Below are 18,977 nucleotides of genomic sequence, written 5' to 3' on the forward strand. Positions count from 1 at the left end.
GACAGTAAAGAAATTCTTCCTTATGTCCAGCCTGAAATGGTCTTGTAGTAGTTTGTGACCGTTCAACCTCGTCATCCCCTGGGGCGCTCTGGTGAACAAACGGTCCCCCAGGTACTGGTGGTCACCCCTGATAAACTTAAAGGTGGCCATCAGATCACCCTGGAGAGCCTGTGCTTTTCCAGGCTAAAAAGCCCCATAGCTCTCAGCCTGTCATCAGGTCTGTTTTCGTGACCTCTGACCACGTGCATGGCCCTCCTCTGCATCCTCTCAAGCTTCTCCACATCCTTTTTGAATTGTGGGGCCCACACTGGACGCAGTACTCCAGCTGCGGCCTCACCAAGGCCAAGTACAGTGAGAGGATGACATCCTGGGATTTGCTTGAGAAGCATCTATGAATGCAAGCCAGCGTTTTGGTCACTTTACTAGCTGCAGCATCGCATTGAAGGCTTATGTTCATCTTGTAGTCAATGATGACCCCCAAGTCTCTTTCTTGGATGATTAAAAAGTCATTTGCCAACAGATGCCATACAATTACCACAGCTGTTTCCTATATCAAATATTAGGGAAACCAGCAACTTTGCAAAAATCCGACAGCATGGACAATGGTTGGAACCAGATAACTGTTGGAAAATGACCGCCTTTTAATAGCACTACTGTGCCTAAACTCCATATATCAACAGATTCAAGTTCTGGTAGGTCAACTGATCTTTTTGTGGTTCTTAGATAAGCTGCATCATACAAAGCCTGATTTTTCTCCTGTACCAGCGTCAGTCAGGAGTAACTGAAGCCAACCAAGATTAAATGCAATAGAAGCCAGTGTAAATGAATAACCCTGAGGCACCATTTGCTGTCAGATGTTTCTGATAAGATCTCAGCCAGGAGATTCTTTCCACTGTATTTGGATGTTAATTGTTCCATGGCAATTTTAGTAGAATTCTCCTAGAGCCACAATCCTCTTCCTCCTACCCCTTTCAGCATGGAGCTGACCAACTTCTGGTTGCTGCCAGGATTGTGAATGTAAACACATAGGTTAGGGACAGACATTCAAAATGCCTGAGGCTGAATTGATTCAATCTTTGCAGGTTAGGTTAACCTGGCTAGGCTAAATCAGCTTTGTAACTGCACAGACATCCCAGAAATGCAGGCACGTGCCTGTGGTGGCTCAGGCTAGAACCTGGGGGGGCACTAGAGCAGCCCTCCCTTCCTTCCACAGTACTGAGCTGAGGGAGCCGTGGCCAGGCCCTAGCAGGATACTCTGATTAGCACAGCAAAGATTTGGTGGGGTTTATCACCCCATTAAGAAAACAACAGAGGGACATTGCCAGCTACCTGTTGATTCTGCATAGATGGTAGCCAGCATGTCGTCTGCTAACTAATACACAGACACCTCCTCAGCAAGGCAGAGGGGAGGAGGGAATTCCTGCTTAGCAGAGAGTGGTGAGGGGGAGAGGGGAAGCAGCCTGCAGTCTCTGGAGCTGCAGCCAGGAAGCGGAGAGCCCCATCCAACCCAGAGAGCACGCCAGGATACTGGGGGAGTCTGATTTATCTTAAACCAGCAAGGGGTCTAGGACAGATATTACTTAAAACTGGTTTGAGCCAAATCAGTTAAGTCTGATACTACATTCAACCAGGTTTATCTCAAACCAGTTTCAGCCATTTTCAAACTGGTTTATGTGCACTGAACATCTGTTCTGTTACAGGTTTAAACCAGTTTCTGATCACTTAAACCAGTTTGTGTGTAATGTCTGTCCCCAGCCATGGTTACCAGCAACCACACTTTTTTCTGCCCCCTGAAATCACTGCCCAGGGCAGCTGCCCCTATTATTCCCTCCCCGTTATGCCACTGCAGCCCCTGAAAGGCCATAAAAGTGAGCACTTGAACATCTTTATCTCCCTCAGAATTCAATAAAGATGAGGGATGCTCAGCTCTCTAAAAGATTAAGCCATTTGTATTTAGGTGCCTAGCTTAGTATGTAGACTCTTAATGATATGTAGGGGTGCGGTGCCTGTAGATGTGCAGAGAGACAGTACAGCGCATCATGCTAATTAGGATGGCTCTATCAGCCTATACTTTGTGTATCAGTGTCCATGTGCTTCAAAATGGCAGTGGGGGCACTTTAACTAAAGCTGGTTCAACAAGGTTTAGTTAAAGCACCCCCACCACCTTTCTGAAGCACAGGGACCCTGATACACGAGACACTGTGAGTGCTTTAATTAGAGTGGCTCTTGGAGACACTCTAATTAAAAGATCCTGCCCCCTACCCGCCGCATTCCCAGAGCATGTGTAAAAATGTTAGCTGTCCAACATCCATTGATTTCAATGGACATAATTTTGGAGATCTGTGCCAAGGGGCCTACATTGAACAGTGAGTGTGTGAAACCTTTGGCTACATTCTGCAGAGTTTTGGGATTTCACAGGACTGTAAATATCAAATTATTATGTATTTTCATGTAAAGCTCATGCATGGAATACAAAGGGGAAAACTCCTTTGTTATGTGAATGGCTTTTTGAAAGAAAACTAGGCTTGCTGAGAAATACATGTTGAACAAATTAAGAGAAATCTGGCTTACTATCAGGAAACAGTTTCTAATGGGGAGAGCTATTAGACTATGGAATAGTGCCTCAAGGGAAATGGTAGAAGAGCTATTGCCTGAATCATTTAAAAACGAGGCTAGATGCAGCATCAGAAAATACACAATTGGGAACAATTTTGCCCAGGCCAGGAGACAGGACTAGATAACCTCATACAGCAGACCTTTTCCACCTGTATTACCATTTTCCTTCTATAATCATATGACCCACAGGGAAGTCAAAGAAGTTCAGGAATGGAATTTTTATCTCAAAAGTTCACTTGAAATTCCCATTAAATAAAACTGTTTTATGAATTATTCTTTCACTAAGTAATGTATGCAGAAGTGAGAGTGAACAGACTGCTCAAATCATACAAAAAAAATAAAGTGTGCAAATGCTTTGCACATTGGGACCTCAAATAAATACCAGGAAGCACAAAACACATGATATTTTACATGTTTTTGGTGCTCCTGTTATACTTTGTAGCACTACCATGGTTGTCCGAGTTTTAAGTAGAAGAAAGAGGAAGCTAATTTAAGTGAAAGGAGAAAGGGTAGGAAGATAGGTCCAAAAGAACAGAAAACAGTTCAAAAGGAAGAATCTAGGAATATGCACTAATTCATTCCCAGAGCAACAGAAAGCTCAAACAGGAAGCAACCAGAACAATACAATTTCCCTTCTGCAGTAGATCCACCAAGTGTCATGCCCAGCAACTCCAGCTATGCTGTGGTTGCCCAGAGTGAATCAGTATGTGAATCAGTAACATCACAGGTGGTGGTATAGCAACTTCTTTCTGTCCACCAAGGCTTTTTTTGCCCACCTCATCCCACATACTAAAGAACATATCTGAATTTATAGAGAGAGAAACACTTATGAACTTATAGACATTTGTGTCATTACTGCATTGTATTTCATTTTTATCATACAAGTACTTAATATTATTGTATCACAAGACAATAGAACAAAAGAGTGGCCATTTGAAACTGGAAGCTGCTCTGTGGAGTTATTCCACAAATATCTAATGGCAGATACCTGGCTGAGGTCTTCCAATTCTTCCAAGCTGCAGTTTCTTCCCAGGTATCCCTCCAGAATCCTTGTTACCATCTGCACTGCAGGTACCAGGTTACAGGCACTGCTACTCGAACAGAAGTTATGCACCATAGCTGTTATTCCTAGGAAGGTAGTCTGGCTTGCTCCTGGTGATTGTAGCAAAGGCTGTAAACCAACAAAAGGACACACTGCTCAAGAAATGTAGCTCTCTTGTTAGTACTCTTAACACTTTATGGCATTTATGTGTTCAAAGAGATTTGTAAGCATTAACAACTTCATAGTTTTCAGAAGCAACCTAAGATTAGCAGTAAATTGAAACAACCCCCATTTTCTAATATTTTTTTCTTTGAAAGGCTTAATAAAAATATCCCAGGGCAATTCAGATCACAGCCCCAGAAGGGGGTTGTCCAATAGGAAATTCTTCCAGCCACACATGTACAAATGGCAGAACTAGGAGCAATGGTGCAGCAAGGGAAGTTTAGGTTAGATATTAGGAAGAATTCTCTCACTAGGAAGGTAGTAAACCACTAGATCAGGTTACCCAGAGAGGTGGTGGAAGCTCCATCCTTGGAGGTTTTCAAGACCTGGCTAAACAAAGCTTTGGCTGGGATGATCTAGTTGGGGATGGTCCTGCTTTGAGGAAGGGGTTGGGCTAGATGACCTCCTGAGGCCCCTTTCAACCCTAATTTTCTATGATTCTATGAAATGAGGACTGAACTGGCCTTAATATTACCGATTTGCAATCCAAGGAAAGATTTGAGGCTTCCCTCCAAAGTGAAATGTACTCCAAGACAATCCTCTTAGTTAGACACTGCTGCATTTTTATCACAAATAGGACTGGGATCTCCAAGTTAATATCAAGATACAACATATAGAAACCACTGTTGTACTCTAGCTGTAGCTAGTGTGGACATTAATACAAGTGGCTATTCTAAAGTACTCTCAACAGGGAAGTGTTTTAAATAAAGGCCCCCCATTGTAGTATAATTTTGATCAGATATAACTATTGTGGTGCACACATTAAATATAAACATTTATTGAGGTGGAAGGGAGCAATATTATAATAAAAAGTGACACTTTATTACCCGTGAATGGAACATTAATACCAAGAGTTAATAAATGATTAGTCATAGAATCATAGAAAAATAATCCTGGGAGATTGTTCAGGAGATTTAGTTCAAACCCCTCTCAAGGCAGGGTCATCCCTTTCTAAACTATTATCTAAGTACCCAACCATTTACTCCAATGGGCCAATAAGTTATTTATAATCATGGATATCACCTTCCACTGATATACTTATAGCTATATATAATCCATGCCTCTCATGCATGTGGCATGCTTACAAGTGCTATAAAACATTTATGAGTCACTTATATGCCATTTATAAGCAAGCCCTTAAAATATGGGGTTGACCCACATGCTGTATATAAAGCCGAGTCTTGAAAACCATTACTCACATAAAGTTAGCCTTTTAAGTTCAGATAGGACCTGCAGTCTATGAAGTTTGTGGCTGCTATAGCTACAATAGGCTGAAATGCTGGATTTCTGTTTTATGGGAAATGTCAAGATTTCAAAATTAAAGTTTTATTTGGAATAAAAAAAAGATAAATATTTGGAGATTTCCCATTTAACAGAATTTCTGGGGGAAAATCATTTTGGAAGATTTTGATATTTAATTTTTGGAACTGGATTATTTCCATTTTCATTATTTTTTATTTTTTACATTATTTTGGTAGCTGGGATATATAATACAGGCAACCCCTGCTTAGCACTCTTAATTGGTTCCTGAAAAACTGAATATTAAGTGAAACCAAGTGTTAAGCAAAACCAGCTTTCACAAGCCACCAAAAATCACCAGAATCAGGGCTGTCAGGATTAGCATCAGTTTCAGTGCCAGCTGTATCATGCCCGTGAGTATTATAACAAAACGCGCTGAGCGCTAAGTGGAATCGGCTATCAATGCAAAACAAGCATTGTAGTTAAATAGCGATAAGCGAAACAGCACTAAGCCAGGGTTGCCTGTATACAAATATGATTTGTGTGACATTCAAGTATGTTAATTCTCCTGGAAAACAATGGGAGTTTACAATTCTATACAGGATATTGACTGAATTGATTGATTGAATATATATTGTTGATTTGGCAACAGGTTTCTGTTGCACTTGCTGGTAATCAAAGCAGTTTCTGATTTGTGCTTTAGTAATGAGATAGCAGTTAGGAGCTTTTCAACCCCTACACAATTTAGCTTTCTTACAGAATTGCAAACCCAAACCAACTATCAGATTAAGAGCAGATGTGGAGGTCCAGGGAGGAAAACAAAAAGACCAGCTGGAGAGAAGAAGAGATGGAAAGGAAAAAAAGCAGCTGGAGGGAAAAAGGATGAGAAGGGACAGGGGAAGTAAGGGAGACTTTGTTGAAAAAATCATAGTCCCAGCACCCTAAAGACAGGAATAAATCCAACAACAGTTCATAACATATCTGCTCAGTGTGTAATGAATGTGTATGAATACAGCATGGCCATTGAGCAGAATCATCATTTATACAAGGTAGTCAATCTTTTAATATAACACACAATTTTAATGAGGCAATTCCATGAGTAAAAGGTGTACTTATGTGTAAGCGCTTGCAGGACCATGACTCATGAGTCATGAGCTATTAACAGATGGTTCTCCAATATGCAATCTTCTCAAAAAACTGAAAAAAAAACTTCTCAACTAAAGGCAACATAGGACAAAAATACTGAAAGCTAGTTGTGTCCCTGAGAGTCTGTCTGTTTTCATAACGAATGTATCTTTCTATTAGTCCTATAAATCTGTAGTCAAACCCCAGATCACCCCAAATTCCGAAGTAAATATGCTTTTGCTAAAAAAAACCTTTCATTTCAGCAGGGATCCAGAAAACTCAATGAATATTATATGAATTGTTATGAATTGTTATGAATGCAGTATGAATTGTTCCTAATAGATGTTGTGGAAAGCCTACAAAACTCTTTGGCAGCTGTCCTCCTACTGCCCTAGTCTATAACATTTGATCAGGAAAAGAAGGATGTGAGAAACAGCTAGTTTGACTCTTCATGTCTAGTCAATAGATCATTGGCAATCAAGCCAAAGATGCACAAAAAATTATTATTGAGACATTTTACTCTGTTAAATAATGATTTGTTATAGCTTGCTTCTGCCCCTCCCCCTCTAGGGGATTTTTAAACACATTGAGTTACATGAATATTTATTAAGCTCTGGCCAACTAAAACAGGACAGTACTACCAGTTCTTGTTGCAAAAAAGGCAAAACAGTGCAGTGGGCTGTATTAATAGAAGTGTTACAGGCAACCCCCACTTAGCGCTCTTAATTGGTTCCTCAAAAACCAAGCGTTAAGCAAAATGGGCGTTAAACAAAACTGAAAGTATTTGACAACCCAAGATGGCGACCACAAGTGTTTTTACTGGCCAAAGATGGTGACTGCAAGCATTATAATGAAACTCATTGAGCACTAACTGGAATCAGGTAGCAATTTAAAATGGGTGTTATAACAAAATAGCACTAAGCGAAACAGCGTTAAGCAGGGGTTGCCTGTACTTGCAAGCAAGGGAAGGGATTTTTATGCTCTATTCAGCACTGGTAATGCCTCACCTGGAGTACCTTGTCCAATTTTGGACCCTACATTTCAAGGAGGATGTGGACAGACTGGAAAGAATCCAGCGTAGAGTAACAACAATGGTTAGAAGCCTGAGAACTAGAGGTGCACTAATATATCAGTCTGATATCAGTTCAGCACCGATACAAAGAAAATTTAATATATCGGAAACTGGCCAGATCAGCCCGATCATTTGGCCAATAAACAGCCCTTGCATGCGTGCAGTGCAGTACAGGCAGTGAGGAGCACAGCCCAGCAGTATGGAGAGCTGACACCAGCTGGTAAGTCTAGTGTATGGGGAGGGAAGGGGCATGGGGGGAGGCAGATAAAGGCCCCCATGAAGAGGAAGGAATAGGGCTGGAGCTGGGGCAGGGGCACGTGCTGCCCAGCCGGGATGGAGCGGGGCAGGGCAGGTGTGGGACAAACCCGAGGCTCATCTGGGTGGGTGCAGGAGGGGGGAAGCTCCAACCACTGTGCACTGCTTGGCCAGGAGTCGCTAGTCGGGTGGTTCATCCGGTGCAGTGGTGGGAGCTTCTTCCCCTACAACCCCTGGAAATGCCTCTTTGCGTTCCTCTTGCACCTTTTCCTCACTTCACTGCAGAAGGCATGGAACAATGGCCATTTTTCTGTAGATGAGTTTTGGTCTGTGCCTTGTTCATAATTTGGTCAGCTATTTATTTTATTCAGAGATCTTAATGTTACATTTTTTTCTGAAAAGCCAAATCACCTATAAAGCTGATGAAGCAGGGTAAACTGAAGAAGAACTGTTTGGTGCATTGCAATCTCATATTCTCCTTTCTACAGAGACCCTCCACCCTTTGTTATGCCAGAGCCAGAGCCAGGCAGGTTGTTCATTACAGTCTTCTCAGTAACAGAAATACTGGGAATCTTACAAACAAGCATCTCTTAACAGGAACCTGAGCTTAATTTTGCAAGCCAAGAAAATCTTCAGAGAATACTGCTTCAGAAGCGCATTCATGCTTGTGTGCCCTTCTGACTGAACCAAACTCTTTGAAGTACTCCCATCAAAAACCCTATTTATAGAAGTTTCAGTCATTGGCCCCTGCAGAAAGGTAGCCCGACAGAAGGGCTCTGTGCAAGTACAACATAATAGAGCTTAAGGTCCCCTTAGGGAGTATGAAAATTCTGCATCCTTCTCTCCGAATGTTGGAGTGAAAGGTGTCAAATGCTACGTGAGCTGAAATGTGTTGACCCACATCACAATCCACATAGGAAAGAAGTCCACATTACAGTACACACAGAGCACATATACGCAATTAGCATAAGTTAAAATCATAACATCTTCAATAGCACTAAATCTGACCAAAGGCTGGAATGTGCTTGTACAGTGCTTCTGAAAAGATGCCGGAGATTGGCAGGACTGCAGAGTGGGATTGAAACTGAACTGGCAGCCCTCTTTAGTTGAAGGGACAGCTACAGTGTATCAGTTTCCCCACAATGCTGTACTGATAAACCTGAAACGTGACTCACAGGGACGAGTCTCTCTGGACCAAAGGGTACTTCAGTATTTACCCCTGTATTTTTCTCTCTGCTGCCAGTCTACATCAAGCACCTGTAACTGAGTACTGTTCATATCCTCTTTTGGAGTCCCAGATGAAATGTGTTGGGAGCATCAGTCCCTTCCCAGTCTCATCACCAAAATCACTTTTACAAATGAAGGTGAGCAGAGTCACTCCTCAGCTCTGGAATTCCCTTCCTCTCGCGGTGAACCAGAGCCCAAATCTTGACATCTTTTGGAAGCACTGTAAAAACCCTCCTAAATCAGCAGACTTCCAGCAAACAAAGCTAGGCTGGAGTATTTTTAGGTTACTTTATTTGATATGCTGTTTTGTTCTTTTGTTTGTTTTCCTGTTTTATAAGTTATTCTGTTCACTTATTGTAAGCCCCTTCATTGTGAAAGACAGTTTATAAATCATATAAATAAATAGAGTTTCTTATCAATTTATATCATTCCTGTACTAGAGTTTAATGTACAGAGGGTGCACCACCATGAGACACTTAATGCACAGTAGATTAATTCTACTGTGCATTAGTGCATTACAGCAAACGCCATGCTATTGCACTAATGCACAGTAGAATTAGTCTGCTGTGCACTAGCATCACTTAGAAGGCATATGCCACCGCTACTGCCAATAGCACCAATTACTGCATATGTAGTTAGTACCTGTTATTACAGGTACTAAACTTAATGCACAGTAACCATGTCATACTAATACACATGTAGGCATACCCAGAGAATAGGAACCAGCTGGTTTAAATGATAGAAAGAAAAATGGTCTGCTCACAGCAAGAGAGTTGATCATGCCTGCAGTGGGCTTCAGAATGAATGACAGTGACCAAAGGAAAGATTCAATTTTGTCCTCTTCCACTTCTTTTGAGACTATAATTTCTTTCATAAGGAAAACACAAGCCTCTGTAGCACAGGATGGGAGAGCATCTGCCAGTGGCTGCCTAAAACAGGGGAGAAAAAATGTTAAACCTGATCCAATACAAAGTATCAAAGAGTCAAAGAACACTAGCTTCTGGCACCCTAAGGCTGATCTAGCTTCAAAGGAAATGAAAGCCCATTAATGAACTGAGGGCCTATGAACTAAAGTCAGTGGTAGGAGTGCCCTTGGTTTTGAGGGCTGCAGAATCATAGATCCTTAGGCCAAGATTGGGACTACTTATTTTGGGCATCTCAGGTTCTGGGTGCCTACCAGGGACCTGAATTTCAAGAAAGGCATCTGAAAATTGGGAAGGATTGTCTCAAATTGAACATCTAGGTTGCATCCGGACAAGCATGGATGTTTGGTTTCCTGGGGACAAGTAGCGGTGGCACACCTTGCTACACCGCTACTTGTCGCCAGGGAACACCCATGCCACATGCATTTTGGCGCATGGCAAGTTACCCTGGGTGGGGTAGAGGAGGCTGGGGCCACCACTGGGCTGGCTCCAGCAGCCTTACCTGGAGTCCTGGGGGCTCCCAAAGCTGCAGCAGTGGCAATTCAGTCACATGGAGCCTGGCCAGCAGCCACAGCTTTTTTATCCAAACCTGGGATTTTTTTTTTTTTTTTCCACCAAACCATCTGTGAACTTTAAGTTGTTTGACCTCTGGAAAGGCTAGACAAGGGGTTTTGACATTCCTACTTGGAGTCAGCAATGATGGTAAAAAGCATTCTATTAGAAAGGAAATCATTTGTAGGAATGGGAAAGCCAGCTGGGACCAGTTAAGAGCAGAAACAAAATCTTTAAAAACACCAACATCCAAAAAATTTATTTTTATTTACATTTTTTAACCTACCTCTGTTCTTTGTGGCTGGTGAAAGCTTGAACTATGAAAAACTACATGTGAGACTAATTTCCATGGTACTAGTAATATGACTATAAAGAAGAAGTAGTAGAAATTATTCTCATGTATGGTCTCCACCAGACCATTTTTTCAGTGTCAAGAAATTAGGTTATGTTGGGTTTTTACCTGGAAAGGCCAAACAGCTTAGCTTTTTAATATATCACTAAAAATATTTTAATAAATGTCCATGTAACTTTGATTTCACCAAGATAGGATTCTTCTTGTACCTGGTTTAAAGCAAGCTGTGTGGATCACTTCCAAACAATCCTGACTTGTATTGACTCAGGAAGAATAGCAGAAAAAAGTAGATAAAAATGGAATCCAAGTGACATTTTTTCATACAAACTGAGCCAAGATTTATAAAGCAAAGCACCTGAAGCAGTAAGTGATGGGTTCCCATGGAGGAAGAGGAGGTGGGGGAAGAGTGTAGAGGAAAGGACCTAGAGACAAAGCAATGTAGAATATACTTGTAAAAAACAGGGTATGCTGCTACTTAGGGCCATTACTTAGCCTGCCTTCTAGCCAAAACCAAATGACCATTCTCATTAAAAACACCTTTGTCTGCCACTTTTTCCCATTAGTTGCCATCCATCCTACTTCTGGAAACTGCTGAGCACCTGGGCCCAAGGCCAAGCCCACTAGCGCCTCCCTGCAATGTGTTTACAACTCAGCCAGTTGCTGCGGAGACTCGAAATCTACCAGTAGCAACCCGATGACCTCTTGTACCCGACTCCTACCCCTTCTGCACACTAGCACAATATGGCCCCATAAGTCAGTCTAAACACACAGTCTGAAAGCAAATGGCCTTCCCTGGCCTAGACAGTGTCGCAACAGACAAGCTAGACAGGGTTATCCTTACTGTACTACTGAAGAACTGAGGCTCCGAGAGATTAAGGGACTTAAAGGGCATAGAAGGAGTCTGTGGCTAGAACCCGATTCTCCAGACTTCCAGTCCGGTGACTTGGATTTTCAGAAGGGAACAATAATCTTGCAGTCATCTCAAAGCACATAACCAGGAACTCAAGGCCAAGCTTTGCTGCTGACAGTTGGACAGACTAATTTCAGATATAGAGCAAAATATTCCTTTTTTTGTCCACAAGATGTCAACCCCAGAACATGTGCATTTAGTTTTATATTCTATTATGCAGATTACTACATTTGTAAGAAGCGGGTTTGGGAAGTGTTTGAAGATGCTCAGATATATGCTTTGGAAAACTAGACAGAATCCTGCTTAAGAAGGAACATCATATTTGGAGGGATATCATATTTCTGTCATACAAAAGCCAATTGTCAGTTCAAACTCCTTGAGGATTTAATGACTGTTAGCATGCAGTAGAGGCAGAACAGATTGATATCCACATATTTACTGTCAAAATAAAGGGGAAAATACTATGAAAAAATAGAGGTGCTCACTGTTAAAAAGACCTTACCAGTTGTCTCTGCACTTAAATGAAGATCTTTGCCAAAGGCCCATTAAAGCATTAATGGAGAGACTTCTAAGTTCAAACACCAGAGTCATGAAGAGATCTGTACTCTAAGAATAGAAAAAAAAAGCAATGTAGGATTATATAATAATCATAAAATCATAGAAAATAAGGGTTGGAAGGGAGCTCAGGAAGTCATTTAGTCCAACCCTCTGCTCAAAGCAGGACTGTCCTCAACTAGATCATCCCAGCTAAAGCTTTGTTTAACTGAGTCTTGAAAACCTCCAAGGATGGAGCTTGCACCACCTCTCTGGGTCACCCGTTCCAGTGTTTTGCTACTCTCCGGGGCAGAAAATTCTTCCTAATACCTAACCTAAACCTCCCTTACTGAAACTTAAGACCATTGCTCCTTGTTCTGTCATTTGTCACCGCTGAGAACAGTCCAGCGCCATCCTCTTTTGAACCCCCCTTCAGGTAGGTGAAGGCTGCTATTAAATCCCCTCCAACTGTACTCCTCTCCCCTACCCCATCCACCACCCCCCCCAGCTAGGGTCTGCCCCACACAGGGGGAAGCACCCACCTGAGGGACATTTCACCTCCACACAGCTCGAGCCAGGCTGGGAATGCTCCAGCCTCGCCCCTTCCTCAGCCCTTGCCTCCAAGGGGGAGTGGGAATGCACCTCCCCGGTCCAGCATCAGCCCCCCACACTGGGGTCTGCCAGGCATTGGAGGAAAGCACCCACCTGGGGGCTTTTTATCTCCCTGTGGCTCAGAGCTGGGCTTGGACCGACTCAGCCGTGCTCCTTCCCCAGCCAGGAGAAGGCTGAGGAGGGGGCAGGGCTGATGTGATCCCAGCCTAACTCTGAGCTTCTGGGAGATGAAAAGCCCCCAGGTGGGTGCTTTGCCTTCTGTGCTGGGCAGCCCCCAGCTGGGGAAGCCAGTGCAGGGGAGAGGGCAGTTTGCATCCCGTGCCCCCCTACCCCCACCTCACTGAAAGGCAGAGGGCTGGGGAAGAGGCAGGGCTGGACCAATCCCAGCCCAACGGGAGTTGTTGGGGAAGCAAAAAGCCCCCTGGTGGGTGCTTCCCCCCCAACGCTGGGCAGACCTTGGCTGGGGGTGTGCATTCCCACCTACCTAGCCCTCTCCTCAGAGGTGGATGGCTAAGGAGATAGAGGGTCTGAGCCAATCCCAGCTTGGCTCAGAGCTGCAGGGGGGCAGGTGGAAAGCTCCCGGGTGGAGGCTTCCCCCCTCCTGCCAGCAGACCCTGGCTGGGGGAGTGAGTTCCAGGCGGGTAGGGTATGTTCCCCCTCTAGGAGGTGGAGGCTGGGGAGAGGGCAGGACTGAACTGATTCCTGCCCAGCTTGCTGGGCTGCAAGGAGGGGAGCATAAAGTCCCCAACACAGCGGGTTTTCCTCCCCTTGCTGTACAGCCTGCGGTTAGGGAGGCCTGGGCATCTGTTCCTCTGCCCTCCTGTCCTGTGGGGCTGACAGGCCCAGGCAGAGAGCGGGCTGCGGAGCAGAGGCGTTAGTGCCTCAGCTCTGTGACAGCTGGGGCAGGGCCAGCCTTGCTCCATTGGAGCAGGCAGCACAGCCAAGAGCTGCAAAGCATCCAGGGATGCTGGGGGACTGTAAGTTAACTTGAATGAGGAAGAGACCTGGGACAGACGTGCCATAAACCTTTTTAATCTAACCAATTAAGTCTGATACTACACATCCATCCACATTCATCTTAAACCAGTTTTGGCCATTTTGAAAGTGGTTTATGTGCACTGAACTTGTGCTGTGTTACAGGTTTAAACCAGTTTCCAATTACTTAAACCAGTTTATATGTAATTATTGTCCCTAACCTATAAGCTGTATCTCCACTAGATGGAGTTGCCTGTATAGCTGTATCAGCAAGTATACAAGCCTTCTATGATTTAGTTATCAGATCCCTGAGAGACAAAGTAAGTAAATCAGCAATATTTTATTTTATGTTATTTTCTATTTAAGATCTTTTAAAATGTTGGCCTAAAGTGAATAGTCTCCTTTTAGACTCATTGCCACATCTGTGCTCATGTAGCTGAAAAAAACTAATGATAATATGAAGCTAAATCACATTTTGCAGTTCTAAGGCATCACCAAAAAAGCAGAACTGGCTTTATTATTAATCAGTGTGACAGAATCACAGGAAAACAAATTAAAACTTCAAGAACTGTAATTACATATTAGTATCATCTTTCTCTTGGGAAAAAATAATTATTTTTCAGAGTGAAAGACTGCTCTGTTAAAGGTCCCTTTGGCTGTATACTGAACTAACAGTGATAAAACCCAGTTTCATAAAACCTAATGTTGGAAATTTGATTAACTAATAAAGGAGCTTTTTTCCAGTTTATTAGCTATTCTTTTCTGGGACACTCAAATATCTTGAATGTAATTATGGACTTCTACATTCCTAGTCCTACACTTTCTTTCTTTCTTTCTTTCCCCAGTCTCCTTTAGGGAATGGGGAATTTTAGGCTTAAGATAACATTTTCAGGGTAAATTTTTTTAACCATCTTCATCTTATTTTCCCACTTTATGATCTATATCTTGGAGCTAACCTGCTGTCAGCTCATTTTAACCAATACTTGGCTTGCTTTCTCAAAAATATATCCATATGAATATGTCTTTCTCCAGTTCCTATTAAGCCTAACTTGTAGGGCTAATCAAAATTTTCCAGCAGGAAAATTCACTGGAAAATACCTTTCCTGGAAGGTCACTGGAAAATACCTTTCCTGTACAATTGCCACTTTCCAGAAGAATGTGCTGATTTTGACTGAATTCTGTTTTGGAAGAAAAAATAATTTTACAGGATATTAAAAAAATTGGTCTTGTTCCAATCTTTGGTGTTTTTGTTTTATTTTAGTAGTTTTGTTCCAGTTTCAAAGGAATTTTAAATGTTTTTAATTTATTCCAATTCAGAGTGAAAACAATTTTTGAACCTGCAGAATTTCCCCCAAAATGGAAATTCGGCCTTTCACATATCTCTAGTCATTTGCCCTCATTTTTTTCAGCTTTCTGCAGAGATTTACTATTGAAGCTCACAAGAAATTGGTACCTAAGGTTACCATATGTCCAGGTTTTCCCAGACATGTCCTCTTTTTGCGTCTTCCCATCTCTGTCAGGGCAGTTTTTTTAAAATATCAACAAATATCTAGGACTTTGCTCTGCCTCTGCTCAGCATCAAAATTTTTCCTAGCACTTCCCAGTTTACCCTAGCAAGGAGCTGCTTGGCACTGGGGGGAGTGGAGGACGAAAGGCAATTGGTGGCAGGGCACACAGGGTGCTAGGGCTGCAGCAGGGCGTGGAGGCAAGGGAGGTGCCTGCCCCTTCAGCAGGGGAAAGGATCAGGGGGGCTCCTTCAAGGGCAGCAGGGAGCTGCATGGCTGGGCCAGTGGTACCAGGGTCAGTGCCTGTGCTCACAGTGGCTGGGAAGCTGGGAGATGCTGCAAGGCTGGGGAGAGCAGGGAGCTGTGGGTTGGGAGTGAGGGCTGGGAGGGGCAGGGGGCTGTGGTTTGAAAGTGAAGGGCACTGGGGGCGGGGGGGCAGGACTGTGGGTCAAGGGCATATGGCACAGGCAGTGCCACAGGGGCTGTGGGTCAGGAGTGAGGGGCACCAGCATGATCTGGTGGATTGGGTAGAGTGAGGGGCAGCAGCAGGGCTGTGCGGGCTGTGGTTTGGGAGTGAGGGGCAGGGCATGGGCATATCATGGTCTTCCCCACACTCGTATTATGCCCCCCAACAGATTTCACCTTTTTTTGAAACTGGAAATATGGTAACCCTATTGGTATCAATATATAAGGTGAGACTGTATCTTCCTTTAAAAAAGGCTTATTCCTGAGACAAGGGATTATGCTATATTTTTGGTTTAAAGGAGCTCCACTCTCATGTGTCTGCACCAATGTCACACATAAATGTTTCAGTGAAGAAATCACCAGTGAATCCTCAGAGGAAATATTAAATATGAAAGTAATAAAGAACTATGAACCAAGAAATCACTTTAAATATACATAGCGCTAGAGTTTCTTCATTAAAGAAGTATTGCATACTTCCAACTTTAAAGGAAAGAAGTGTCTTACACAGTGAGAAGAGTCAGCTTTCAATTTTTATGCAGTGTAGTCCTGTCTACCCAAATCTCAAAGATGCATAACTTCCTACTACACACATTACGGGACTTTCCTCTGGTGAGAAAGGGATTATGTACAAAATAACACTTCTAATTTCCACAGAGCCTATTTATCCTATGATTTAATGTGATATCCTAGTAACATAGTTGATAAAAATGAAAAAAAAAAAGGCTACATGGTATATAAACATGTCTCTGTGGACTGATTCAAAGTTCATAAGGGGAAACACTACAGCACTTGGAAGGTTGACAGAATGCTATAATACACACAGAGGCTTGCAGTTTGGTTTTAATATACTATTTAATCTAGCCAAACTTTAAATTCAAACTGCATTTTCACTGGATTCACTTACATTATTCATTCATTTCAGATGTGAAAGTATATAAAGCAAGGATGTCATTCTTACTCAAAAGAACCAATTATAGTTCGCATGAAAAACAAACACATACTTTTACATCTGTCAAGTCACAGTTCCAAAAGGATCCACAGGACAGGGGAAGACCTAATTTGGCTCCTGACCTCTAACTATCCTGAAATTTCCTCTAATTCTGAGCACATATGGTACATTTCTACACAGGAATCCTTCCTCAATAAATAACCAATCATTTATAAGCTGGCTACTATTGATGTGGAAAATAAAACTCCAGAGCTGTTTCCAAAAGCAATGAGAACTTGGTATCATCTGGTGCCAGCAATAGATTTTCATTAAAACCTGACAGAAGGTTTTCATTAAAAAGAACTGCACCTTGGAAGTAGATAGAATAATTTCTTACCTTAGCTGGGCAGGGGGGCCTCATTTCATGGATCCAAAATAATTTATTTCACTTTTTATGCATTTGTTCCTCTTGGCCTTTGCTCAGCACTGGCATATCGATCTTACCAAAATAAACTCACAAAAATACCATTCCAAAATCAGTTTCAGAAATATCTTTAAAAATGAAATTGCCCAACTCTGAACACTATGGACCATGTAGTATAATGGACATTCTGTATCCTGTACAACATCTAGACTTGCATATTTAATATACTTCTTCTAAAGCATTTGTAAAGATTGGGGTCAGAATAATTGTCCCTTCAAGCAAACTATGGATTTTAGTATGATAAACCCAGTGGCTACTCACTTGAGTTGCCTCAGTGAATACAATGAGAACATTGGCTGAACTGTATAAGCGCACTGGCCCATCAAATCTCATAGCTGTGATGTATAGGGTTACAAGACTGTCAGTGAAATTTGTGCTCTACTGAACAGGAGTGGATAAGTACAATACTAACTTCCTTGAACTGGGGCCTACATGCAGCCATTCTGTATTCTCAAAGGTACCATAATCCGTACAGGAGATGCGCAAACACTCAGTGCTATCTCAGAGCCTTTACTCTGGCTCCAGTACTTGTAGCTTTAAGAAAGCCTAATCAAATAGCCATTTTAGATGCTCTCTATATAGGAGAGAAACAGCAAAGTAGTGAAGATAGTGGGTGACAGCTTTAAAAATCTCTAAAATAATTTAGAAGTCCCATCCTTCAGCTCCTTAATCTCTGAAGCACTCTTTACATTTTAACTCAGTTTCAGTTCCTATTTAATTTAACCCAAAGGGCTTAAGACCACTGCAGTCAATGGAAAGGTACTCAAGGATTAGCGAGAAAGTACAACTCTTAAAACAAGCATTTCATAAGCTTCATTTTAACTATACATATGATATAGGTCCTTGTTTAACAAAGCAGCTATATGTGTGCTTAATTCTGCTCTTTTTCAAGGGTGTATCCAGGCAAAGATTCTTAAAGCTATTTAGGTGTTTAACTCCAATTTAGGCACCTAACTTTCACTGAAATCAGATGCCCAAATACCTTTGTGGTTCTTGCCCCTACACATTTAAGCATGCGGTTAAATTCCACCACTAGGATTGGTATGTGCTGAAGCACCTTGCCAAATTGGGACTTTCATCCTCAAAAGTAGTAAGCACTCACATACCTGTAACAATATACACCTCAGTGATTTGATGAACAGGAATACGACTATTCATACATTTACAAATAACCATGTGTTTACCTGATTAGCTAAACCAGAGCCATACTAAGGTTCACTGGAAATAGGAGGCAACTAAGGGAGGGTCTGACAAAGGGCCAAGGGGTGAAGGGATACAATCAACATGAAAAAGAATGGTTGACAGTCTATGTCCACAGAAAGTGTTTCAAAAAACTCTAAGCAACTATAGAATAGGGACCCCTCCTGGATCACTTTCCACTCTGTATCGCTATGAGTACAATTTTAGACAAAAATTAGTGAAAACTGAAGGTAACGGTAAATAAATTGCATGCAATACACAGCCCAAGAGAAGAAAGATAACAGCATTAGCAAAAAGGAAACCAGGCTTGCGCTGCCATATACTAATAATGAAGTACAAATGCATCTGACAACAAATTTTCAAAGCAAATCTACCCACAACTCTATGAAGGCTCTGACGAACTGAGGCTGTAGCATTTGGCAGCAGATGCCGCATCATGCTTTAAACAGTATAACTGTTTGTATTCAGTGTCAACAAGAACACTTTTATGAGGAAAGGGTTAACCACCTCTTCAGTTAGCAGTTTATTCATTACTTTCCAGTTGCAAGCATGCTATATTTTCAAAAGGGAAGCTAGTGTTAATCTTTGTGCTAGAATTACAGTATTTTTAGAGATCCACATAAAAGAAAAAATAAACTTCTAGTTAGGATAAAAGTCAGATTTTCATCTGAAAATAAGAGGCCTCTGTGAGGTTATTCTTAATTAAGAACTACTGCATCTTCATACAACTTACTTTCAA

General features: G+C 42.2%; 1 protein-coding gene across 2 annotated transcripts in view; it reads right to left on the reverse strand.

Annotated features, from left to right (window-relative positions):
• LOC109313505 overlaps positions 1 to 18,977 on the reverse strand; it is a 176,447-nt gene that overhangs the window by 121,724 nt on the left and 35,746 nt on the right. For both annotated transcript variants that reach the window (XM_019540114.1, XM_019540115.1), the window contains exons 9-11: positions 12,038 to 12,141; positions 9,562 to 9,727; positions 3,605 to 3,787 (exon numbers count right to left, since the gene is read on the reverse strand). In XM_019540114.1, coding sequence (XP_019395659.1) covers positions 3,605 to 3,787; positions 9,562 to 9,727; positions 12,038 to 12,141 — 453 coding nt within the window. The remainder of the gene's footprint in view (positions 1 to 3,604; positions 3,788 to 9,561; positions 9,728 to 12,037; positions 12,142 to 18,977) is intronic.

Source organism: Crocodylus porosus, unplaced genomic scaffold (assembly GCF_001723895.1).
Source record: "Crocodylus porosus isolate Cpor-Errol unplaced genomic scaffold, CroPor_comp1, whole genome shotgun sequence".
Classification (NCBI taxonomy): Eukaryota; Metazoa; Chordata; order Crocodylia; family Crocodylidae; genus Crocodylus; species Crocodylus porosus.